The following is a 27106-nucleotide window of genomic DNA, read 5'->3' as shown; positions in this document are numbered from 1 at the left end:
TATTTTAACATGATGGGGATTTTAGACTGGCGCTTCTGAAGTTACAGAGAATTTATCTATAATCGTTTTTTTTTATATATATATATCTTTGATAATCTGTTATTATTCTAAACATCTGTTTAATATGCAGCTGTAGGCTACTATAAATAACGTTTTATGCAACTCTCAAGATGTTTATTTTCTAGCGAATAATTCAGTTCTCTATAGTGCAATTAATTAATTTTTATTTTATTTTTACTTTTATGGTTATTCGTGAGGATGGAAAGGATTATATCGTAAACGCATCCTCGTAGAAATGGGAAAATGGGAGTTGACAATGGTAAGACGATGAATGATTTATTTCTGATGTCTGTGTTAAATTTAAATTAGCTAACGTTACTGTACAGTCGCACACCTAATGTAACTGTGTTATGAATCGAGTTGTGTGTGTGTGTGTGTGTGTGTGTGTGTTGAATGCAGTGTGTTGCTGTGCCCTGAATGCACTTTAAATAGAGTAACAGATCGTGTTTAGAAAATGTGCTGTCCCAGCACCTGACAGATATACATCATTGCTGACAGACGAGGCCATTCAATGTGGGTCAGAGAGAGAGGGGCTGGGTGTTACTGGGTTAAAATAAATGCTCATGAATCACAGAAATACAATAGGAGAGACCGGGGGCAAGTTGTCACAATAGACATTTGCACGTGAGATTTTTCTCGCATTGGGTTTGAAATATCGAGTTCAAAACTGTATAATTTTTGTAACTATTTTTGTAGTGCTGTAAAACCAAGTTAGTATTTTGCAATTGATTTATTACAATGTCTGTCTGACAAATTTTTTTTTTACCCATCTTTCCTCATTTATTTATTTATTTATTTAAATAGACAATAGTACATTTTAAATGCATAAATGTTTAATATTGATACATAATAACAAGGAAGTATATGTCTACTCTACAGAAATATATACAGTATACAAAAATAGGATTTAACCCAACTAAATAAAATACGACTTAGTCATAAAGTCATAAAAACATTTCTCCTGAAAATAATTTAACCAACTTCAATTTAATTTTTTAAGTTATGCGAGATGCGTTTTTTTTTTTTTTTAGGTCAGTTTAATATAATTTAAAGTGAATTGTACAGCAAAACTGATTATACTTTAAAATTTAAGGCAGCTGCTGAAATTAGTTTTTTTTTTCAGTAGAGTATAAAATTGCTCAAAATGGAGTAAGTAATGCATTATAGTAATGCATATTATTTCTATATTTGTCTTATTGTGCTGTATAATGATGTACCGTATGTTCTGAACTGACTGATCTACAACAGCCACCAGTTTGTGCCCAGTTTGTGTGTGTCATGTGCCTCTGTTTTGTCTGCTGTGGGATTTGGGCTGGTGAATGTTGGCAACAGGCATTAAGCCGAAGTAAATGACCTAGTCAGCAGCACTTCCAGTTCAGCTTTTGTTGAATAGCTCGGGAATCTGTGTTTGCTGGGCGTCACATAAAATACATAGTGATTTTTGTTCAAAAATGTTATTCTTTTACTTTTCCTTGAATAATAGCAATTTCTCTCATGCTTCCTGCTATCAGATGGCAAATGCCCATGACCTGGTGTGATCGAGTAAAAAATGTCATGAATGTGACATTACAGTAACTGGGTCATTCCTGAGATTCAGTAATATTTCAGTCCCCCGGTTCACCAAAATAAAACGTTAAAAGCTTTTCACAATACTTCAGTATGTCCGTTATGCATTTATATAATCATAAAATAATGTCTTATTTCTATCGTACACTATAAGCATTCTGTCATGTCTCTGAGGAACTTTACTGAATCTGTACTTAGAAAATATTTAACAAAATGTTCACAGTGTCTATAATTTTGGCAATATTGTAAGAATTTATTTGTTACTTTCTTGTGAAAAATATTTTTCTTAAAAAAAAGGAAGTATTTTGTAAAAAAAAAAAAAAATGTATAAAGTTACATCCCTGTCTCAACCCCGTCACGCCTATTCTCCACCTATAATAATTTAGACTCCACCCATATGTGACATCACTTACCAGAAATGACATCATTCAGGTCTCTTTAACAGTGTTGAAGAAGATTGTAAGTAGTATCCTAGTTTTTAATTCTTGTTTTGAGGTGTATTATAGTCAGGGAGGATACTGTTAAGCTTAACAACTCAACCCCATCACATAAAATGAAGATGGAAAATTATAATTGTTCTCAATTTTATTTCAATCCATAAGTATACACAATGTACTTATTTCATTGCTGCCATACATGGTCTACTCTCCTACACTACATGCGGAGCAATGGCCATTTTGCGCAAAAAAAACAACAACCCTCAACCCTGTCACGTATATGTATATTTCACATTGTTTTGAGGTTGTAAACTTGTGACAGGGTTGAGTTTTTCACTTAATTTATGAATAATTTGAATTACCAACGCCGTCACACTATTCCCAACTATTCTTTTGGGGGAAAAGGGAAGACGATTAAAAATGATGGCAATTCTTGCTGATTACCACCTGATATGTTTAGGACCAAGACCAACACAATAAAATTGTGGTTTTAGTTAAACATCTAAATTTTTATTATTTAACAGATTATTTAACCACAGACACACAATTTGTCTATTTTTAACTTGAGACCCATAAAACTGTGAAAATGATCATAAATGTTACATTTGTAGTTATTAAATTGGTATGAGGGACACATGAGCAGTGGGTGCTGTAGATGTTTGTTTCATAACAAGTTTGGAATAAAATCCCTTTTAAACCAATTACGTTTTGTCCATTACGAGGTGTTTAAATCGGAGAACCCCCCCCCCCTGAAAATAATAAAAGGTCTTTAACGCCTGAGGTGGGAAAATATGATTTGATATGTGCCTAGAAAATGTATTATATGTAGTTTAGAAAAATCCAAGTTGAAATATTACCGAATTCCAGGAATGACCCAACTATTAATGTGCAGTTTAGATGAGATATAGAGCTGAAAGAGCAACCAGAATGGGTTTGAAATAGGACAAGATTTTAAAAATGGCTTATAAAGGTTAAAAAATGCAAGCAGGTATTGATTTTGAGAAACAGGAACGTTGTGCGTGTTATATTATGCAGCTTTAATGATATGTTTTGTATATATAATGCTATGTTTTGTGTCCCAGGTTGAAAATACAGAGTCCCAGGTGCATGTCCTTTGAACTGAAGCGCTCTGCCTCTTGAGCTGTAGACAGGTTCTCATTAGCTGTAGTGTTTGTTCACTGGAATAAATCAAAAGACACCCCATTTTGCTTATTCATAAGGACAGACTCATGTTATATTCAAAGATGAAGATTATAAGTTACGACAGCTGTAGTTATTAGCGATTGCTGAGCTTTTTCAAAAAGCCACTGCTCTAAAACAAGAGTTTAAACTTTACTGGCCATCCAGAACACCCTAGCGACCATCTTAGCAACCACCTAGAACACCATAGCAACACCCTGGCAACTGGCAAATCAATAGCATCATGCTGGTCCATTTTTCATACACTCTTCACATAGAAACTTCCCAGAAACGTCCTAGCAACTGCATAGCAATGCCGCTTCACATAGCAACCACCCTGAAACGCCCTAGCAACTGCATAGCAACACCCTGGCAACCCTCAACACAATAGCACCATGCTTGTGCATTTTCAAACACTCTGATTCTTCAGATAGCAACCACCAAGACACATCCAACTGCATAGCAACACCCTGGCAACCCTCAACACAATAGCATCATGATTATGCATTTTCATACACTCTTCACATAGCAGCCACTTAGAAACGCCTTAGCAACTGCATAGCAACACCTTGGTAGCCCTCAACACAAAAGCATCATGCTTTTGCATTTTCATGCACTCTTCACACAGCAACCACCCAGAAACACCCTAGCAACTGCATATCAGTGCATCTTCACATAGCAAACACCCTAGCAACTGCATATCAGTGCATCTTCACATAGCAACCACCCTGAAACACCCTAGCAACTGCATAGTAATGTATCTTTACCTGGCAACCACCCTGAAATGCCCTAGCAACTGCATATTAATGCATCTTCACATAGCAACCACCCTAAAACGCCCTAGCAACTGCATATTAATGCATCTTCACATAGCAACCATCCAGGAACGCCCCAACAATTGCATAGCAATACCCTGGCAACCCACAACACAATAGCATCATGCTTGTGCATTTTCATACACTCTTCACATAACAACCACCCAGAAACGCCCTAGCAACTCCATAGCAACATGCTTTTCTTGACTATTTTGCTTGACTTTATTTCTCTTCAAGCACATGTTCATCCACTTGAAGCTTTGGATTTGAACAGTAGTCTCTTGTTTTACTTGCTTGTGTTTTCACATCTTCAGCTCTCCTCTTGTTTATCCGTTTAACCCGTCAATAATGGGCTGTAATTGATAGTTTTCAGTGTCATACCCACTTCTAATAGTTGTTTACAGTCAACACACAACCTATACTCAGCAAAAGAGGTAATCCTGACTTCAAAATCCCTCAGGTGTGCTGGTGTGGACTTGCCCTAATGTTATAGTGACATCAACTGCTAGTCAGCCAGATGAAGCTTGTAATAATGACTCTTTGTCCTCGTGTCTGTGGTTTGCAAATCCATGCTGCTTTTAGCTGACAGCTCAGTCACCAGTGTTGTTTTACAAACAGTGCATAGGGTTTTTGTTGAAAAGTGTGCTTAGTATTTGATTTAGAACATGTCTCGTCCGTTTAGTAGCTATGTTATGGTTTCTTTGCTTGACTTGAATGTTTATAATATAAACATTTTAAAATGTATATGAATCAATAAGGGAGCGTGTTTACTATTCTAACATTTGGGGCCAGTAAGATAAAAAAAAGGAAATTAATACTTTTATTAAGTAAAGATGCATTAAACTGATCACAGATACATTTATAATGTTACAAAAGATTTATATTTAAAATAAATGCTGTTCTTTTGAACTCTCTGTTCATCAAAGTATCCTGAAAAAAGTATCATGGTTTCTACAATAATATTGTGCAGCACAACCGTTTTCAACATTGATAATAATCAGAAATGATTCTCAAATCATCATATCAGAATGATTTCTGAAGGATCATGTGACACTGAAGACTGGAGTAATGATGCTGAAAATTCAGCTTTGATCACAGGAATACATTACTTTTAAAAATATATTCAAATAGAAAACTGTTATTTTAGATTGTACAAATATTTCACAATATTACTATATTTTTGGTCAAATAAATGCAGCCTTGGTGAGCAGAAGAGACTTCTTTCAAAGATATTCTTTGAATTATTCTTACCGACCCCAAACATTTGAATGGTAGTGTATATTTTAGCTATTATGAACGGATGTTGGCGATAGTGTCCTTGCTTATTTACTCACCCTTATTCAATTCTTAAAACAAATTTTGTCAATTTGTTTTGTTGTTGTTGGATTTTTGTTGCACATATGACTAAGTATGGACTTGGAACAACGTGTATAAGTCAATATAGAAAATCATTATCAAAAATCTGTTGCCAGGGTGTTGCTATGCAGTTGCTAGGGCATTTCTGGCTGGTTGCCATGTGAAGCGGCATTGCTATGCATTTGCTAGTGTGTTTCTGTGTTGTCGCTATATTAAGAGAATAAAAAATGCACCAGCATGACGCTATCATGTTGTGGGTTGCCAGGGTGTTGCTATGCAGTTGCTATGGCATTCCTGGGTGGTTGCTATGTGAAAAGGCATTTCTATGCATATATATATTATTATCAGTATTTTATTATTTTTATTAAATTTTTTTGGTGAAAAATACAAGGATTATTAGTAATGTCTTTTGTATCGTTATCAAAGGAGCCTGTTCAGGAGTGGGGCGAGGAGCATGAAGACGGGGCGGTGTTTGGGATCACCCTGCGCAGAGAGCCGGTCCTGCACTCAGCCGAGCCCACCGAGGCTTTCGTTAAGTACCGCACATGTAAAGTGCGCAGGTTAAAAGCGGCCACGCTGGACAGGCTGGTCTCTCACCTTCTGGACCCCTGCTGTCAGGAGCAAGACTACGGCAGAATACTGCTGTCCACGTATCACACCTTCACCAGCTCCAACAAACTCATCGAGATGCTCTTCCAGAGGTGTGTGTTCAGAGGTGCATATGGAAATAGGTGTTTGCGATAACAGGCTGTATTTGGCTATCTGTTTGTGTGTATTAGTTTTCTCTATGTCATTAAGTCATATAGTACGTCATCACTGATCACTTCCTTGAACTCATGAGTTACTTCTGGTCTCGTGGGTTTATGGGTTCATTTATTACCTTTTTATGACACTGCATTAATTAGGCCCTTTTTAATGATATTTTTCACACATTTGATTTAACACATGGGTTGTGAAAGTCTGTTCAGACAGGCCTGTTTCGTCTTGGTTGAATCTTGCATCTAAAAGCATTACTTTTAACTCTTTCCCCGCCAGCGTTTTAAAAAAAAGTTGCCAGCCAAGTTACTTTCTCAACATAATGTGTGTCTTGACAAACTGTTTAATCCAGATTAATTATCTCTAATCACCATTGAGCTGAGGAAAAGATTTTTTTTTAATTAAATTCAAGATCTAGATCTCTGAAAACAAGTCTTAATCTTATGCAATTTTGTTTCTCTTGTAAATTCATCTTGTTTTAAGGATATTTAGTTTTTTTTTTTTTTTTTTTTTACTGTAAAACCAGACAAATACTAATAAGGAAAGCTTTTGCATCAGTCTGTCAGTCATTCTTGAATGTGTAAAATGAAAAGGTGTGTCTTTATAGCTCCTATCTGTTATAACACTGTTTTGTCAATAAGGTTTCATGACAAGACGTCTCAAAGTAATTAAGCACTACAGTACTGTTAATGTTTTTATATAAATACTATTTATAAAGAAGTATACCTTTTCATCTTTTCTAATAGGGACAACTTTGCCTCTTCGCTTGACAGCACCAGTTACCCTGACAGGTAAAAACATATGCTGACAATAAGATGTTTGACACTTTTATTATGTTTTGTAGACCTTGATTAAATGAGTCTGGGTAGGGCCTATCTGTTTATCCAACCAATAGCAAATGGAGGAAGCATATTATTTCTGAAATTATGTTTTGTGCCACTATAGTGGTGGAGAAATTACATGCTGGATTTTTAAGTCAAGTCATCTCACCTTTATTTATATAGCGCTTTATACAATAAAGATTGTTTCAAAGCATCTTCACCGTGATAATAAACAGGAAAATAATGATCAATGATGTAAAGCACTGTCATTATTCAGCTGAAGTCAGTTCAGTCTCGATTTAATTCAACTTTAAACAAGCTCATTTCGTAGGGTTTCTGATGTACAATTTTGAAAATACAGCTTCAGTATTTGATTTGTTTTTCCCCTCTTTCCTGATTCCCTCGTACTGTAGCTCTTTGTGGACTTTGCTTCAGATGTGGTTGGACGAGTACAGTGATGATTTCAGGGATCCTCCCATGCACTCTTCCCTGCGTCTCATGTGCTTACAGCTGAGAGGACGCCCCGCTCTCTTCCCGCTGGCTAAACACTATGACGCACTCCTGAAGAAATTCCAGACTGAAGGTCATTGCGCGATTATTTTTTTGTTTGTTGTGCACATCATTTTTGTTATAGGCTGAAAAATGTGTATGGATTGACATTTATCCTCTTGAATAAGTGAAGCCAACTACAATTTAAGCTCTTCTGTCTTTTGCACATCCAGATATTGTGGCAGATTGTCCAGTTGATTATATAGAAGAACCAGCCTTGAACAAGGAGGCGAAAGACGTTGAGTCAGATAACCTTGCAGATTTCATGGATTTCTCCGTCACAGATGTTGCAGAACAGCTCACCCGTATGGATACCGTGAGTGCCTGTGTTTCATTGCTTGCATGCTTATGATCATGTTGACAGTCATCTTGTAATGTTGGTGTTCCTGATGTTGTAGGACTTGTTCATGAAGGTAGTCCCTTTCCAGTGTCTGGGCTGTGTGTGGTCCCAACGAGACAAGAATGAGAACCTCTCACCCACTGTTTGGGCCACCATCACCCAGTTCAATGCAGTCACCAACTGGGTCATCACTTCTCTGCTTCATCCCTCGTCTTCTACCTCTTCCTCCACAATCACAGAAAGAGCCAGAGTCATTGAAAAATGGGTTGGGGTCGCACAGGTAAGCCGTTTTTACAGAAAAGAGGTGATGCTGCAATTTCTATTGAGAAAATGAAAGTGTTTTTGACCTTGGATGCATGTAAACCTACTATGGGAGACCTCCAAGACAAAAGTAGGAACCTTTAAAATATCATTAGGTATTAAGACTTCAGACTTATTTCTTTTCACGCAGGGGTGCAGAGAGCTGAAGAACTTCTCCTCTCTTAAGGCAATTTTATCTGCCCTTCAGTCCAACCCCATCTACAGACTAAGGAAGACCTGGTCTGCTGTGAGCAGGTACAGATACACACCCTTCAAATGTAATTGGCTTTTATGTTCACTATAGTCTCATACAGCTGGCTTTGTTTTCTATATTTCTAACCAGCAAGTACTTTGTAGAAAACCCTGAGCCATTGGTGGGAAGCATTATGGTTAAGCCATATGTGACCCTGTACCACAAAACCAGTCTTATGTGTATTTCTAAAATTGAGATTTATACATCACCTGAAAGCTGAATACACAATCTTTCCATTGATGTATGCTTTATTAGGATAGGACAGTATTTGTCCGAGAAACACCTATTTGAAAATCTGGAATCTGAGGGTGCAAAAAAATCGGAATATTGAGAAAATCGCCTTTAAAGTTGTCCATTTCTATTGGCGATAGTGCTGCATCCATTCACAAAAATAAATGTTTTATATATTTAAGGTGGGAAATTTACAAAATATCTTCATGGAACATGATATTTACTTAATATCCTAATGATTTTTGACATAAAAGAAAAATCTATAATTTAATTGACATAAAATAAAAATCTATAAAAATCTATAATCTCTGATTCTGTATTTCCAGAGAAGCCGTGTCTGTCTTTGAGAACCTGAGCAAAACGTTCCCTGATGAGAACTGTGTTCTGACCAGCCGAGAAATCTTTGTGGATGTAAGCCATGAATATATAGTGTCTGTTATTTTAGTATTATTTATGTACTATCATATTTATGATAGATTTGAATTAATTTGATTATATTTTTTATTAATATTTTAAATTAGCTTTAATTTTTGTTTATATATATATATATATATATATATATATATATATATATATATATATATATATATATATATATATATATTATAGTTTTCATTTTAGTTAATTTTAGTAATTTTTTCATGTGGTTTTGTCATTATACACACACACACACACACACACACACACACACACACACACACACACACACACACACACACACACACATTTTTAGTGTTGATGTTTTATATATATATATATATATATATATACACAATAATCAAAATGGTCCAGATTTGAATTCACTTCTTGCGACATGTGAATTTAATTTAGTGCTCTTTTATAATTTCAAGTGGAACACATTTGATCTCATATTTGGAGTTCTTTTCTCTCTTAATCCACTTATGTTATTATAAACTGAGACACAGGTGGTGTTTGTCTAAAACTGACTTCTCTGTTCGACCAGAGTGTGCTGATGGGATTATTATAGCGATGACCTGATCTCAGTGTTCACATGAAAGCACTATTATAAACATTTCTTATTATTATCAATGTTGAAAACTGCTGCTTAATATATTTGTGGAAATTGTGACGCATTTTTAAAGGATTCTTTGATGAATAGAAAGTTCAAAAGAACAGCATTTATTTGAAATATAAACCTTTTGTAACATTATAAATGTCTTTACAAACACTTTTTATCAAATTAAAGCATCCTGCTGAATAAAAGTTTTAGTTTCTTTCAAAAATATCTTTACTGGCCCCAAAAAATAGAACAGTAGTACAATCTAATTATGAATTAATTATTTTACCCAGTATTTGTATGTGCTATGTACTTTTAAGATTATTAGAGTGTCACATGTTATCTTGACTACATGTTTTTTCTCACATATTATAGGATGGGAGTCAGGATGACATGGATAACAATACCCCAAAAACATCCAAGAGATGCCCTCTAACAAAACAGATGGTAAAGATGACAGATGGCACACTTTTTTATATTTAATAATCAATGTTTTACAGTGATGCTGTTCAGGTGATTAATAGCTGAGTGATTTCTTTCCAGAGCTCAGCTGGAGGAACAGTTCCATACCTGGGCACGTACCTTACAGTATTGAACATGCTGGACACTGCCCTGCCAGACACTGTGGAGGTGAGGTTGGAATCATGTTTGTTTAGGAATGGCGGAGTGCTTGACTTTATTAGTGGTGCTCATACTATTACACTTTGTTCACCGAGCAACACCTCAGCAACCATACCCTAGCAGAGAAAACACTCAAAACACCATAGCAGCCTCATAATTGTATGCTAAAATCACTCAGAACGCCCTAGCTACTACCTTGCAACCACTCAGAAATATCCTAGTGACCATCCACAACACCCTAGCAACACCATAGCAACAACCTAGCAACACCCTAGCAACACTCAGAATACCTTAGCAAAATAATGTGATAAAAACCACTCAGAGCACCCTAGCAGCCGCATAATTGTGTGCTAAAACACACAGAACAACCTAGCAACTAACTTGCAGCAACTTAGAAATGTCCTAGTGACCATTCAGAACACCCTAGCAACACCATAGCAACAATCTAGCAACACCCAGAATACACCAGCAGAGAATGTGATAACACCCAGAATACTCAGCAGAGAGCAGGCACTCAAAACACTAAGAACACCCTAGCAACTACATTGCAGCCACTGTACTAGTGATTATCCAGAACACCCTAGAAATCACCTAGCAACACCCTAGCAACACCCTAGCAACACCCATAATACCCTTGCAGAGAATGTGATAAAAAACACTCAGAGCACCCTTGCAGCCGCATAACCGTGTGCTAAAATCACACAGAACACCCCAGCAACTACCTTGCAGCTACTTAGAAATGTCCTAATGACCATTCAGAATACCCTAGCAACACCATAGCAACAATTTAGCAACGCCCTAGCAACACACAGTATACCCAAGCAGAAAATTTGCTAAGAACATCATAGTAGCTGCATTACAGTGTGCACAGAAATCACACACAACACCCTAACAATGCATTAGTGACCAGCCTGAACACCCTAGCAACCACATAGCAACTACCTGACAACCATTTAAAACATCTTATCAGACACCTGTTTGCATAACTCACATTTTCTTTTGAAAATGTTAAAATGTCCTTTTTCTCTTATGAGTTTTTAATTTGGTTTCACATGCAAAGTAATGTCATAACTGATAATTTTGATTAATATCTGTACATCCTTTATTATCAACAGGGTGGCCTCATTAATTTTGAAAAGAGGAGACGGGTGAGTCCTTCTGCTTGTTTATCTTCTTAACTGTCTAATTAAATGTACCCAAAGCAGTCTTTGTCCAGATCTTGTTGTTATAGATTTGGTAAGAGCCCATTCTGAATAGACATGAAGTCCTCTTTAAAGCTTTGGTTTGACGTCGGCGCCGTAGAGATAGACTCATGTTTAAAAAGCACTCTCTTCCTCTGAAGGCTGACTGATATTAATCTCATGACTGATTATTTGTGCGGAGTGTGTTACATAACAGTCATGCTAACAGTCTTTGGCTTTGTTTCCTCTATTCCACTTTAATCTCTTGCTCTGTATATTGTTGCTATGCCTCTCATTTCTTGGGAATCACTCCCGCTGTTTTACAGGAGTTTGAGATTTTAAGGCAGATCCATCAGCTGCAGGCCTCGTGCTCTCAGTACGTTTTACCCCGTCATGCTCAGATCGCTGCCTGGCTACAGAGTCAGAAACAGCTGTCGGAACAGGAGAGGTGAGACTCCAACACCTGAATCCTCTGAACCGAGTCATGATAGATTAACAAACAGAGTGGGTAAATGTCTGGATCAAAATAAACACTAGGTCCTCTTTTGAGGATATCAACTTAATATTAATCTCAATGTCAATTTATTTGTAAAGCACAACTGAAAACAACAGACTGGGGATAGTTGTGTTGTAAAATAAACACATATAATAAGATGTAAATAATAAATATAAAAACAAAAATAATATAATTGAATATAAATATAAATACTGCAATTTAAATATATTAAATGAAAACTAAGACAGAAAACGATAAACAACAGAATTAAGTATAATCCTAAATGTAAATAGCAAAACAGGACTAATAAAATAAATAAAAATAAAATAATGGTAACACTTCATAATAAGGTCTCATTTGTTAACATTAGTTTATGTATTAACTAACATGAACTAACATTGAGCAACATATTTGTTACAGTATTTATTCATCTTTTTTAATGTTAGTTAATAAAAATCCAGCTGTTCATTGTTTGTTCATTTTAGTTCAGTCCATTAAATAATGTTGACAAATACAACATTTGATTTTAACAATGTATTAGTAAATGTTGTTATTAACATGAACTAAGATTAATAAATGCTGTAGATACAAGTATTGTTCATTATTAGTTAAGTAGTTAACTAATGTCAACTAATAAACTGTTACCAATAAAATAAAATAAAATTATAAAAAAAAAAAAAAAATGAAAAAAAAAAAAAAAAAATGTGTTTTACAGCCTAAAGTTTGACAAAGGAGTATTGTAACCTTAAAAATATTCCCCAGAATTCTGGTACGAGATCACTTCCTTTATCTTAATCATGGTTGTTGTCCTCAGCTACGAACTTTCCAGACAGCTGGAGACTCCTCATGACACTTCTCCATCCAACAGCCGCTGGAGTCACCAAACTCTCACCAAAAAGCTCTCATCGTGAGTATCAGTTTGAACTCCATTTTTAACTTGATTTTGAACTAATGTCAGGGCGCAGATAGGATTTCTTGAGTTTGCTGCAATTATCCTATTAGCTGCAAGCTTTCATTAGCATAATAGAGTGTGCAACAGAGATAATGTGACTTAACATAGCAAGAATTTATGTTCGCAGGCTCTTGTCAGGAAATGAGGGCTCCAGAAAGAACGCAGATCAGATCAGCGTGTCCTCGTCAGGATCCAGCAGCTCTGAAATTGAGGAATCACCGGTACTACACATACAATTTTATATTTATTCATTTAGAAGCTTTTATTTTGCCCTTGTGTATTTAGATCTTAGTAGAAACATTTAATTATATATATATATATATATATATATATATATATATATATATATATATATATATATAATATATATATATATATATATAATATATATATATATATATATATATATATATATATATATATATATACACACACACACACACACACACACACACACACACACACACACACACACACACACCGATATATATTGTGCATCTCTGGCCATTTTTGTGTTTCAAGGTCATCAAAACATTATCATCGTCAGTGTTCGCTTCTAAGGTCTTGACCGTCTTTCACATCATATCCTGCAGACGCTAAAACTTTTGTGATTGTTTTTAATTTCCCACCACTCTGACATGTGTTTTCGTCGCCAACATGACTCAAGCACAGAGTTAGAGAAGTCATCTCTGTGTCAGCAGTCATGCCCTCTGTAACTTTGCACCGTATTCAGGGACATACTGACGTCAACACTCAAATACTTCAAATTCTTGGAAATTTTGGTCCTATTTGCTTTCATGACATAATTTGAAGTTGCTGAGACCAAAAATTCAGTATCGTTAAGTGTCAACAAAGTGTTGTATGCTCTTTCACAACATTACGTTTATGCATTTGTGTTCCTGCATTCAGGCTACACTTTATCAGGAATCAAACCCATGATTGATTATATTCTACAAGGCTGATGTCTCTCATATGCTTTCATCCTTCTCACATAATTAAATCATTTAAACTCAGATCAACATTTCATGTCCGTTAATTTGCTTAGCCATATTGATATGGTATTATCATTCAGTCATTATAATGACTGTTTAACTCACCTGGTATTTTCACTGTAACTAATAGTCCAAATTCATTTGTAGCAGTTCTGAACTGTTTCACACTTAAAAGAGATTGTTATGGTGCTGTTAATGGTGTCCTATGACGTTGTCTTTTTGAAACTGGCTCTAAAATGTGACTCTCCTTTCAACTCTAGTCTCTTTCCATTTGCTTTCAGAACATGCCCGAGGTTTTTCCCTCGTCTTCCTCTCCTGATTCCTCTACCATGTCTAGTTCATCCTCCAGCTCTCAGCATGACCTCAATCTTAATCCATCTTCCGCCTCTTCGTCTTCTTCAGCGTCAGCTGGCCCTCACCTGGTCTCCTGCCATAAGCGCTCATTCTCGATGACCACCCTGCCCTTCTACAACAGACAGGTGGACGACTCCTGCATCATCAGGGTCAGCGTGGAGTTCTGCAACAATGGCAACATGTACAAGAGCATACTGGTAAGTTCTTTCCCATGGGACAGTGTTTTTAAGACAGCCTTTTTGATATCAGCAACTATAGATTTTGTACAGTTAATTCCTGCCATGGGAGGCGTGCCAACAAGGACACTTAAGACCGCAGCTTCTTGAGGCCAGGGGAGTGAGGTTTACTCACACAGCTCTTACTAGCTGGTAGGGGTTGCACAGACTAGTCAAGTAGTCAACTTTAATTCTCTGCCATGACGCTTTAAAGGGTTCTCTTACGAGAGTTCTCTCGTACTGCGTTTGAATAAACGCTGCGGGAAAAGTCTCTTTTCACGAAATACTGAAGCAAAATTATCCTTAATTTTCATATTTGTAAAACGCATTGCAGCAGTGCACAGCCATGGCGAGACGGCTCGCTCACTCATTGGCTGTTCTGCGGCAACTGCATGAGCCTATCGAGCGAGGGCTGATGCAACATCAGACCAATGAGAGCGCTTCGCGCGCTCCTCGTCACATCCCGCCGAAACGGGTGTGGCCATCCCCTATAAAAGGAGCTCGAGTAGGCTGATTCAACTGATTTTCATCTCTTCAGCGAAGCTCACGCATCGCTGGATCACGAAGAAGCAAGCGTCGTCGAGGCAAGCTTTTCAGCGGGACGAGCCCTTGAAGCCGCTGGCCTTCGCCGCCTCTACTGCCGTACCTGCTGCGCTTTCCGGCGCTTCATATCCTTTTACCTGCTCTGTTCTGTGTGTGTGTGTGCAGTGTTCCCTGAACACTCACCCCTAAAAGAGCCGCGTCTTTATCAAGATGCCATCCTGTGGCTCGTGCCGAGCCCCGCTCACCGAGGGAGACCGCCACGTTATTTGCGTCTCCTGTCTGGGCGAAGATCACGCAGCGCTCGCGCTCGCTGACGGCGGCTGCCCTCACTGCGAGCTTTTGCCGATGGTGACTCTGCGGACTCGCCTGGCACATTTCTCCGAGCCTGCGCCCCCCGCCGCGGTGCCGCGCCGCAAGAAGCGCCGCTCGCAGCGGGCCCCGGAACCCTCTTCCCGACAAAGCTCGCCGGCTCGCCCGCCAGCTTCGCCGGCTTCCCCCGAAGCACTTCCCGATGCTCAGCGCCCGCAGTCTGCCGCCGCTTCATCTGAGGAAGTTGTTTCTGAAGTCGAGTCGGTCGAAAAGGATTCCTGCTCTCTGCTAGCTTCAGGCAGTGAGGACTGGGCGAGCTCTGCGGACCTCACGCCTCCTGCCCGAAAGCCGTCGGCTAGAGCTAGCATCGAGAGGGAGCTCATGCGAGTACTCGCGTTGGCCGCGGCGAGCCTCGGCCTCGAGTGGTCTGCACCGGAACTCCCCTCGCGCACCCGGCTTGATGGTAGCTTCCTCCCTGGTGAGCGCACTTCTCCTGTGTCTAAGCCCGCTCCGTTTCTTCCTGAGCTTCATGAAGAAGTGGCGAAGGCCTGGAACGCTCCCTTTTCTGCACGAACACGTTCGTCTGTATCCCCAGCATTTTCCTCCCTGGATAATGCTCAGGACCGAGGCTACCTCACTCTGCCGCCGGTGGAACAGGCGATAGCAGCCCACCTTTGCCCGCCCTCTGCTGGACGGCGGACTAAGCCAATGCTGCCGTCAAAAGCCTGCCGCATGACGTCGTCGCTGCTCGCGCGGATCTTCTCCGCCGCTGGGCAGGCGGCATCGGCCCTGCACACCATGGCCACGCTTCAGGTTTTCCAAGGCGATCTCCTCCGCAAACTGGACGAGATGGGACCTGAAGCTATCTGCATCACGGACCTGAGAAGCGCGTCGGATCTCTCCCTCCGCGCTACCAAGGCTGCAGCACAAGCCATGGGACGCTGTATGGCTTCCGCTACCGTAGCCGAGAGGCATTTGTGGCTGACGCTCACGGAGATGGCTGATGCAGAGCGCAACGCGTTCCTCGACGCCCCGCTATCCTCCGCTGGCCTCTTTGGATCTTCTCTCTCCGAGTTCGTGGAGAGATTTTCCGAAGCCCAGAAAGCGTCACAGGCATTCAAGCACTTCCTGCCGAAGCGCTCCAGTTCCGCAGCGGGCCGTGAGAAGCAGGCCCCTCGGAGCTCACAGCCTCAGCCCCCGGCCGCCCCCTCACAGCGACAGCAGCGCAGCTCACGCCCTCGCTCTCGCTCTACCAGCCGCCGCCCCACTCACCGCGGGCCGCGACCAAGGGTTGTGTTGAAGCCGGAAGCCCCAAAGAAGTCCTAGCACGCCTAGGAAAGCGCAGGTGTGTAAGCCCCGTTGCGACCGGGCCCTCACCAAAGCGCACCGCTGTCTCAGTCCCAGGAATTGCGACTGCTTCAGCATTCTCAGCAGAGCACAAGCCCGCACAGCTGCCCGCTTGCCTGCACACAAAAGCCGTTTTTACGGCTACCCAGATAAATCCCGAAAAGAGTGTATTTTCTGGTGTCCCGGCCAAGGCCGATGGTGCTATAAATGTAGTGTTGATGCCCACTTCCCTGTGCCCATCCCTACACACAAGCACAGCCCTGCACACAGGGCCCGTACTCATAAGATCGACGCAGTTCGATCGCGCCACAAACATAGTCAAAGTGCCCACTTCCCAGTGCCCACAAACGCTATGTCTGGCAAGCCACAGGCTCCCTGTAAAAACGGGACCTGTGAGCGCCCGCTCTGTTCAAGCAGACAGCGCGGCCAAAGCAGTAAACGTGCCCGGTCCCCGCCCACGTTCACTTGTAGGCTGCATGAGTCCCATGAGACCTTCTCAGACCTCCCTCGTTCAGATAAACACTGTAGCGGGGTCGAGGATGAGCGTGTTGCCCGCTGTATTACGCGCGCTCCCCGCCTCAAATGTCACAGGCGTAACGCCTATGCTAGCGCGCCCCGAAGCGCCGCCGTCGCACAGCGAACAGAGCGCGCTTCGCATCCAACCCCTAGCCGGCCATGCAGACGCATGGGCCGCGCTTCCAGGGGTTTCGGACTGGGTGCTAGACATTATAAAGAGAGGCTTCTCGCTACAGTTTTGTCGGCGCCCTCCACGCTTCACAGCGCGCGTCGAAACTACGGTGAATTCAGAAGTAGCACACCTACTTCGCGCCGAAATATCAAAACTGTTGAGCAAAGGGGCGATACAACATGTATCCCAAGCTCAAAGCGAAGGGGGGCTATACAGCAGATACTTCCTAGTCCCCAAAAAGGACGGTGGGCATCGGGCATACCAGTATACAGTCCTGCCATTCGGCTTGTCCCTGGCACCCCGTACATTTACGAAGTGCATGGACGCAGCGCTCGCCCCCCTCAGACTCAGGGGCATGCGAGTGCTGAACTATTTGGACGACTGGCTGATCATAGCTCAATCACGATCTCAGCTCGTGGAGCACAGAACCATGTTACTCGATCACCTCGAGAATCTTGGTATCACGATCAATTGGACGAAGAGCTCCTTGAACCCCAGCCAAACTATTTCGTTTCTGGGCATCGTTCTGGACTCTCGTTCTATGACGGCGCGGCTGTCGCAACAGCGCGCGCTGCGCATACAGCACGCAGCGAGGTCCTTCCGCTGCGGTGCGATTATCCCGCTCAAACGTTTTCAGAGGATGCTGGGCCTCATGGCCTCAGCATCATCAGTTCTCCAGCTGGGCCTGCTTCACATGCGCCCTCTGCAGTTCTGGTTGAAAGCGCGAGTGCCACGCGGAGCGTGGGCACTCAGCCGATTGCGCCTCAAAGTCGATCAAGACTGCGCAGCAGCCCTGAGACCATGGGCGGCGGGCGATTGGTACCGTTCAGGTGTAAGCCTGGGGACTTCCTCGAGAGTGAAAGTGGTGTCTACGGACGCATCCACCTCGGGATGGGGAGCGCTGCTCGAGGGCAGGCCGTTCTTTGGCCTCTGGTCAGAACGAGAAAAGCTCCATCATATCAACTGCCTGGAAATGCTAGCAGTTCACAACGCGCTGACGCGCTTTTGTCCCCACATCAAGGACCAACACGTCGTAGTCCGCTCGGACAACACGGCCGTGGTGTCCTACATAAATCGCCAAGGCGGTCTCGGTTCCAGTTCCCTTTACAGGCTGGCCGAGCGCCTCCTAATATGGGCTCAGCGCAACCTGAGCTCGCTGAGAGCGGTGCATGTGCCCGGGACACTCAACCTGGGTCCAGACAGGCTGTCCAGGAACAATGTTCCCACGGGCGAATGGTCTCTACACCCACAAACAGTCCGGCTGTTGTGGCAGAGATTCGGCAGAGCGGAGGTGGACCTATTCGCGTCCCCAGAAAACGCTCATTGCCCCGTGTTCTTTTCAAAGAACGACAGCGCGCTGTCCCACAAGTGGCCGCACTGCCCGCTATACGCGTTTCCCCCAGTCTCCCTCCTACCTCAGGTGCTGGAGCGAGTCAGGGAAGTGAAATGCCCAGTACTGCTTATAGCACCGTTCTGGGACAACCAAGCCTGGTTTCCAGTCCTGATGCAGTTAGCAGACTCCGCTCCATGGCCAGTGCCATTGAGGAGAGATCTCCTCTCGCAGGCCAGGGGCTCGATTTGGCACCCACACCCAGAGCTGTGGTCCCTTCATGCGTGGACGTTCAACGGTTACCCGTTAGCCTCACGGATGGAGTGCTGAACACCATCACTCAGGCTAGAGCGCCTTCCACCAGGCGGCTTTATGCCTCGAAGTGGTCGGTTTTCTCCAGCTGGTGTACAGCTCGGGGCCTGTCACCCCTCGATTGTGAGGTGACGGAGGTTCTCTCCTTCCTACAAGAGCTGTTGGATAAGGGCAGATCCCCTTCCACGCTCAAAGTCTATGTGGCGGCTATCGCAGCGTGCTCGACAGCAACGCCAGGCCAGTCACTGGGAAGGAACGATTTAGTCATCCGCTTCCTCAGGGGAGCTAGGAGGCTGAATCCCCCCAGACCTCCCTCAGTCCCGGTGTGGGACCTTTCTACGGTCTTGGCAGCCATGAAAGGCCCCCCCTTTGAGCCTATCCAATCTGTTAGCCTCAAACATCTGTCTTTCAAAACGGTGTTTTTGATGGCCCTCGCTTCGGTGAAGCGCATAGGCGATCTGCACGCGCTCTCTGTGAGTCCAACGTGCTTGGAGTTTGGGCCCAATGACTCCAAAGTCATACTCAAACCTAAGCACGGCTACGTGCCGAAATCCCTCAACACTCCGTTTAGGGCTCAGGTTATTTCCCTGTCTGCCCTGCCGGGGTCAAACGAGGAAGGGGACTCGAGCTGTCTTTGCCCCGTTAGGGCTTTAAGAGCTTATGTGTCCCGCTCCTGCCTTCAGACAGACGGAGCAGCTCTTTGTCTCGTTCAGTGGACGTTCCAAGGGAACGGCTGTTTCGAAACAGAGCCTGTCCAGATGGGTGGTTGACGCCATAACAATGGCTTATACTACCAAGGGCCTTCAGTGCCCGTTGGGCATTAGAGCGCATTCCACGAGAGGCGTTGCCTCATCGTGGGCCTGGTCTAGCGGGATTTCCTTACAGGAAATATGTACGGCGGCGGGCTGGGCCTCGCCGTCTACATTCATAAGGTTCTACAACCTAGAAGTTCCCGCCTTGCAGGCCAGGTTGTTTTCGGTTTAGCCGTATCAGCTGTCTACCACGACACTGATTTCGCAGGCGCACAACGCCACCGAAGACTTCACCGCACTTGCAAGCCAAGTATTTTCGGCGTATTCGAGTCAGCTGTCTAAACACGGCACTGATATCGCAGACGCACAGCGCCGCCGAAGTTCTCTGGGCAGAATTGTGTAAGACCCATGTTTTCCCACATTAGCCAGGCTCCCTCCTGCCTATGTGATGTTATATCGCGTCTAGAACGCACCTATTTGGGCGAAAGTGTGTAAGTCCCACATTTCCCACATTAGCCAGGCTCTCCCTGCCTATGTGACGTTGTATCGCGCTTAAGGGCGCATCCATTGGGCGAAATTACGTAAGACCCACATCTCCCACATCAGCCAGGTTTTTCCCCTGCCTATGTGGCGCTGTTTCGCGCCTAAGGGCGCATATATCTGGGCAAATTTGCGTAAGACCCACATTTCCCACATTAGCCAGGCCTTCCCCTGCCTATGTGATGTCATACCGCGTCTTAGGACGCAGCTATCTGAGGGTGGTTGTCCCCCCCCCCCCCCTCCAGACTCTCCGAGTCTACCGGGTGATTATGCACTGTATACCTGGACTAGCTTCCAGTGGTCGGTGTTTTCTCATCCCAGCACGCACGGCGTCTTACAAGTGGTTCCCGCAGCGTTTATTCAAACGCAGTACGAGAGAACTCTCGTAAGAGAACGTACTCGGTTACTAACGTAACCTCGGTTCTCTCTAGAAGAGGGAACGAGTACTGCGTTCCCTGCCGTGCGCGCGGTTCGCTCTGGTTCGCTTCGGCGATGAAAACCAGTTGAATCAGCCTACTCGAGCTCCTTTTATAGGGGATGGCCACACCCGTTTCGGCGGGATGTGACGAGGAGCGCGCGAAGCGCTCTCATTGGTCTGATGTTGCATCAGCCCTCGCTCGATAGGCTCATGCAGTTGCCGCAGAACAGCCAATGAGTGAGCGAGCCGTCTCGCCATGGCTGTGCACTGCTGCAATGCGTTTTACAAATATGAAAATTAAGGATAATTTTGCTTCAGTATTTCGTGAAAAGAGACTTTTCCCGCAGCGTTTATTCAAACGCAGTACTCGTTCCCTCTTCTAGAGAGAACCGAGGTTACGTTAGTAACCGAGTACGATAGTTCACCCAAAAATTAAAAAAAAATTGTAAATCATTAAAAAAAATTATTTACTCACCATCAAGTCATCCTTGGTGTATATGAGATTCTTCTTTCGGACGAATACAATCGGGAGTTACATTAAAAAATGTCCTGGCTCTTCCTAGCTTTATAATGGCAGTCCTTAAAAGTGCATCTATTCATGATAAAAGTGCTCCACACGGCTCTGGGGGGTCAATAAAGGCCTTCTGAAGCAAAGTGATGCGTTCGTGTAAGAAAAATATAAATTTTTCTGAATATTTCTGCCTGACGTTAGTGTCCTTGTTAGTGTGCCTGCTTCTCATGCCGGAAACACTGGTTCGAATCCCGCTCGAAAAACCGGAGGGGTTATATAAATGATGCTACGGCTTATCCTCACTTCTCTATGCCAATTTGGAGGGACATTAATGCAATAATTTGCCAATGATTATATATAATTATATAGCTTTATTTATTTAAGTCTTTCATGAATTATTTTGGCTAAAAAAAAGCACCACTTAAAGGGATAGTTCACTTTGAAATTAAATTTTGGTATGTTTTAGCTTACATCCAAGATGTAGGTGTCTTTTTTTCCGCAGTAGTTTCAATTTTGATATTTTTAGGTCAAACCGTTCTTGTCTGACAGTCGTATAATGCAGGTCTATGGTCCCTGTCTCAAAGAGCATGCACAGAGAAGTCCAAATTAAAACTATTCCCCATCGTCCAAATTAAAACAATTCCCCATCGTCCAAATTAAAACAATTCCCCATCATCCAAATTAAACAATTCCCCATCGTAAGTACACATTGATGGCCTAAGACACGAAACGAGCGGTTTGTGTGAGAAAACGAACAGTATTTATATCGTTTTTACCTCTTATACACAGCCACGTCCAAGTGATCTGAGGGCGTGAGCGCATCCTGGTGTGTGACGTGTGCGCAGACTGGTGCATAGATATATACTCTAGATGTCACCTTGGCTACGGCAGTTCATTGGAACGAATGTCTTTAATGCGACATCTAGTGTGTATATCTATGCACCAGTCTGCGCACACGTCACACAGCAGGAAGCGTCTGCGCCCTCAGATCACTTGGACGTGGTTGTATTACAAGAGGTAAAAACAATATAAATACCGTTCGTTTTCTCACACAAACCGCTCGTTTCGTGTCTTAGGCCATCAATGTGTACTTACGTAGGGAATTGTTTAATTTGGACGATGAGGAATTGTTTTAATTTGGACCCTGTGCATGCTCTTTGAGACCGTAACCACAGACCTGCATTATATGACTGACAGACAAGAACGGTTTGACCTAAAAATATCAAAATTTAAACTACTGCGGAAAAAAATACACCTACATCCTGGATGCCCTTGAGGTAAGCTAAAACATACCAAAATTTAATTTCAAAGTGAACTATCCCTTTAAAGGGGTCATATAATGGTACATGCACTTTTACAAGTTGATTGCACTGAAATGTCTGTTGGCAGTGCCTGTACACAACCATCCTATCATGATAAAAATCCATCCAGTGGTTTTGTTTTAATCTCCTTATATGTTTGACCATCTCTGAAATCAAGCCGTTCGATATTGTGACGTCATAAGATCGTACGCCCCTCCCGCTATTGTGATTGACAGCCGTGTTTCAACACAAGACCCGCCCTGAGCGAGCTGTGACAGCTGTCGTCTGTAGTCCGCCATTGTTGATATGCTGGAGTAAAATGGCGTCTAAGCGATTGTGGTGTTCTGTTCTTAGATGTAATAAGGAACACAGCAGTCATTTGAATGTTCCTAAATCTGAGCCATTGAAGATGCAGTGGCTGAGTTTTGTTTTTGAAGCGATATGCCCAAAGGATTGACGCGGGGATTCCCTCACGGGGATTCCCCACGATCGTCTGTGCTTTCATGTTTGCGCGAATCATTTCACACCAGACAGCTTCACAAACGAGAAAAAACGGATCGGTACCAACGTGTTCCTGCTGAACCTCCAGAAGATGTGAGTGTAATGTTTTATTAACCTTTATATTAGTATTTATATTAATCTTTGCGAAATTTGCAAACCTTGCTGCAGGCTTCAGGATGAATGCATCTAAGGTTTACACTCAGGGTACATTACGGCATGTTTTCTATGTACGACGTTCTCAATATAATTCATAATCCCACGTTTATAACGAATAACACGTGGTTATTGTGTTAGATACGGTCAGAGAATGTCTAATACGGTGTACCCACAGAACAGAGGGGCGGGGTGAGCAAAGCTCATTATCATTTAAAGCTGTATGCACTGAAACGGCGTGCTGAAAACAGAGCTGTTTTTGACCAGGTAAAATTAGTGTTTTCTTACAATACTAATGAGAATTTTTAATTAAAGTATAATACAAACTTTTAATTTAGACCCTAAAGAATCATATTAGCTTGTACAAAAATGGCATTATATGACCCCTTTAAAAGTTCAGACTATCAAAACTGAAGTAAGCTGTCATAGAGATTACTTTTTACTCTGCAACTAATGCACTACCAAAAAAACAAAAACAATGATGAAATGTTTTAGGTACTCATCTTAATTAGTATTAATTACTGAAAGCCTAAGAATGGCTTGAAGAAGAATACATTGAATGTTACTTATAGGTGCAAATTAGCATCTTTTATATTTGCTACTTAATCATAATCATCATCATCATCAGATGTATAATTACCAGGCTGGTATGTTGATTGTATGTTGATTGTTTGTTAAATATAACAAACAATAAAATGTTGTTGTTTGTTAAATATAAATATAATTACTCTTATGAATTCAATAAAGATCTAAGAGTCATTTGTGCAGAAATCCACATCAGTCAAAACCTGTTCTTCGAGTCAACATTTATATCCTCTTTTGCTGGATATCACTACTAAAGATTGTGGAAGATTGCAGTTCTTTTATTTCTTAAAGAGTTCTGTAAATATTTAGCAGAAACTGGAGTGAATTCTGTTCTTTCTCAACTGGCTTGTGTGTTTTTTTTACGATCTCTTGCGCAGTTGACCAGTCAGGATAAGACGGCCCAGGTGATCCAGAGAGCTCTGCAGAAACACAACCTGGAGGATGTTAGTGAGCAGGATTTCACCCTTGTACAACTCCTGGCCCAAGGCAGAGGTACTGAAAACTGGTTTAAATAAATTAAACTTGTCATTATTAAAATAGAGGAACTTTTGAATCCCACTATATGTTTATACTGTATGAAACTATAAATGGAAGGTTTTTTGGTTTTATTCAAAATAATTCACATGTGCAATACTCACCATTCCCATGCATGTTTTTTGTTGTAGAGTTGCATATTCCAGAAAAGGCCAACGTATTTTACGCCATGTCTACATCAGCCAACTATGACTTTGTTCTACGGCGATGCCCAAGAGGCCAACGGAAGCAACTCATACGCTCAGTTTCACTGTCATCAGGACGAGCAACGAAATAACCACGGATTCGGCCTTGATTTCCGGAGGATTCATATTTCCTTTGCAAACAGTTGTTGAAGACACGTCATTCAGACACAAATGGAGATGTGTGAGATCGAAAACAAGTCATTTGAAGACAATAAAAGACTATTTCTGGTCCACATTTCACCTTGGGAGGTGATGAAAACTTAATGAGACGCCGTTCGCAAGCTATTTTACTTCCATAATGTGATGTTTTTCTGGTTGAAACTGGACAAGTTTTATCATTTTATCATGCATGATTCATTACTGCATGTTATTCAAAGAAATTAATTATAGATCAAAATGTTATAACGTCACCAAACCCTCAAATTTAACTTTTCACAATCCAATTAAATGAATTACATTCTTAGATGAAAAGATTCTATATAGAACCATAAAGGGTTCTGTTCCGTCAGGCACTTCATTTATAGATTTTTTTTTTTTTTATTAATTCATTTTGTTTTAAATTTTATGCAGCTTGTAAACATACTTTTTCACTGGAAATGAAGACATTTCTCCTTAGAACCGTTTTGGCATAAAATGTTCTTTACAATTAAGTCAAGAACCTAAGGGTTCTCTATGGAACCAGACTGAACCTTTTATTTTCTAAGAGTGTATGTATATATAATCTCGTGCAAATTATGTTGACTGAAGGGCTTTGCAATGGAAATATCACATGTTCAGTTTCATGAACTGATAACCCTGTAAATTGTTTTAAGTGACGAGACAGATAACAAACACGGCACCTTCTTGAATTCCTCACATTCAGTGCAGTGATAATGGGATAGAGCAATGTTTTTCAATGACCTTCCGCTCTGTCATGAGACCATCTAACCAGATCCACTGTATGATAATGCACTTACTTCGAATTGAAACACAATCGGACACCTAGAAGCCTGGAATGAGACTTTTTCAATGTCTACACAAACTGCCTAGTTTAATACATCATCAGTTCACAGTGTTCCTTCTCATTAATGATGCCGGAAGACGAGCCGCTCCAAAACAGGAGCAGTGGCATTCCTGAGACACGCTTTCATGCTGTTGTCCGCTGTTACATGTGGTTTCAGTCACATGTCTTTTGATGAATCCAATTTTTACAAAATTATTATTTCTGATTTATTATTATATGAGGCTGTGTGGATGCACAACTGTACATTCTACTGATATTTTTACACCACTATGTCTTGTATCCTCCTTTATCTGTACAAAATTCAGTAACGACTCTCCACAATCAGTCTACTTTTATGGACTTATACTGTACAAGCTATATTGCAGTGTCAAATTAACAAGATAAATTATATTGTCACATAAGATGTTTGAAATGTAGATATTTTAGTACTGCAATATTTATGTTAGTTTATGTTGTAAATTTTAGATTTAATGCAATGTATATTATAGTTATTTTAATCATTTCAGTGTTTCATTTATTATTTTATTTCTTTATTTCTTTTTTTAACTCAATGTTTTCTGAACCCTGCAACATTTCACTGATGGACTTGAAGCGAAAACCGTGAAGTGAAACCGGGAGCGCAATCTACATGCTGATCTGAGATGAAAGAATGTTCTGCACAGATCGATGTGGATTCGCTGCTATGGAAGGAGAGGCATTGTGAAAATGAGCTGTTATAAAATGCTTACGATGTCTGAATACACTCAAGGTCTCTGACACAAGCAAGAAGCATCTAAAGTCACACTTGCAAATGTTTGTATAGGACTGGGTGATAGGCACATAAGCAGCCTTATATTAAGCTATGATTAACAAATCTTAAAGCACCTGTTCAGTTTTATATCTTGACGACTTGACTAGGATGGCATTGAGATTTCAGTGACCTCAGCAGATCATGTGGAGAAATAAATAAAGAACTCAACTCAAATAAAAAAAATGACTGTAATTGTAGAAGGAGTCTGTCATCTGAGTCTGTGGCACAACTTTGGCTTAAGCAGAAACCTGAAAGTGTTAAGTTTGTTACGCTGTCCAACACTTTAAGTATTTCCGACCCTGATGTACTGAATTATGGCCTGTGGACTTGCCATAACCCTGTAACTTGTTTTAAAAACCTCTTGTGATTCCTCATTCCTTGATACTTGTATAAGTAAAAGTCATAATTATGAGATATAAAGTTGGAATTATGACATAGTATGTTGAAATTGAGATGTAAAGTCACCGTGGCATGAAAAATCAAATTTGTATATCATAATTTACTTTTTGTCATATTTATATATTTTGATCTCATAATATCGACTTTTATGTCAATTTTGACTTTATCTCATAATTATTACATAATTATTACATTACACATTTTTGAGTTTTTTTACTTTTATAATATTAATCAAAGCATGATTTTTTCGTATATGGGAAAGGGCTTCCATACTTAGGCCTATGTGCCAAGAACTGCGGTATAAATTTTTTTTTTTCAACATAGGTTTTAGAGAAGAGACTAAATTACTTTTAAAAGAATGTACAGTACCAAAATTAATTAATTAAAAGACAGTGGCAGGCAATGAGTAATTA

At 41.2% G+C, this 27106-nt stretch overlaps 1 protein-coding gene across 1 annotated transcript; it reads left to right on the top strand.

The window, feature by feature from the left end:
* Positions 1-26465, top strand: LOC308696024 (ral guanine nucleotide dissociation stimulator-like 1). Its single transcript, XM_081374362.1, has 17 exons — positions 1-319; positions 5840-6114; positions 6916-6960; positions 7404-7573; positions 7713-7855; positions 7938-8159; positions 8331-8434; positions 8990-9074; positions 10057-10128; positions 10225-10311; positions 11418-11450; positions 11810-11931; positions 12794-12886; positions 13059-13152; positions 14205-14474; positions 24160-24274; positions 24448-26465. The coding sequence occupies exons 1-17, from the start codon at positions 296-298 to the stop codon at positions 24591-24593; spliced, it is 2100 nt and encodes a 699-aa protein (XP_081230488.1). The 5' UTR covers positions 1-295; the 3' UTR covers positions 24594-26465.
* Positions 26466-27106: the final 641 nt, after the last annotated feature.

This window comes from Scardinius erythrophthalmus (genome assembly GCF_964197995.2).
Source record: "Scardinius erythrophthalmus genome assembly, chromosome: 1".
NCBI lineage: Eukaryota > Metazoa > Chordata > Actinopteri > Cypriniformes > Leuciscidae > Scardinius > Scardinius erythrophthalmus.
The sequence above is the reverse complement of the archived record's forward strand: the minus strand, read 5'-3'. Positions and strand labels throughout refer to the sequence as shown.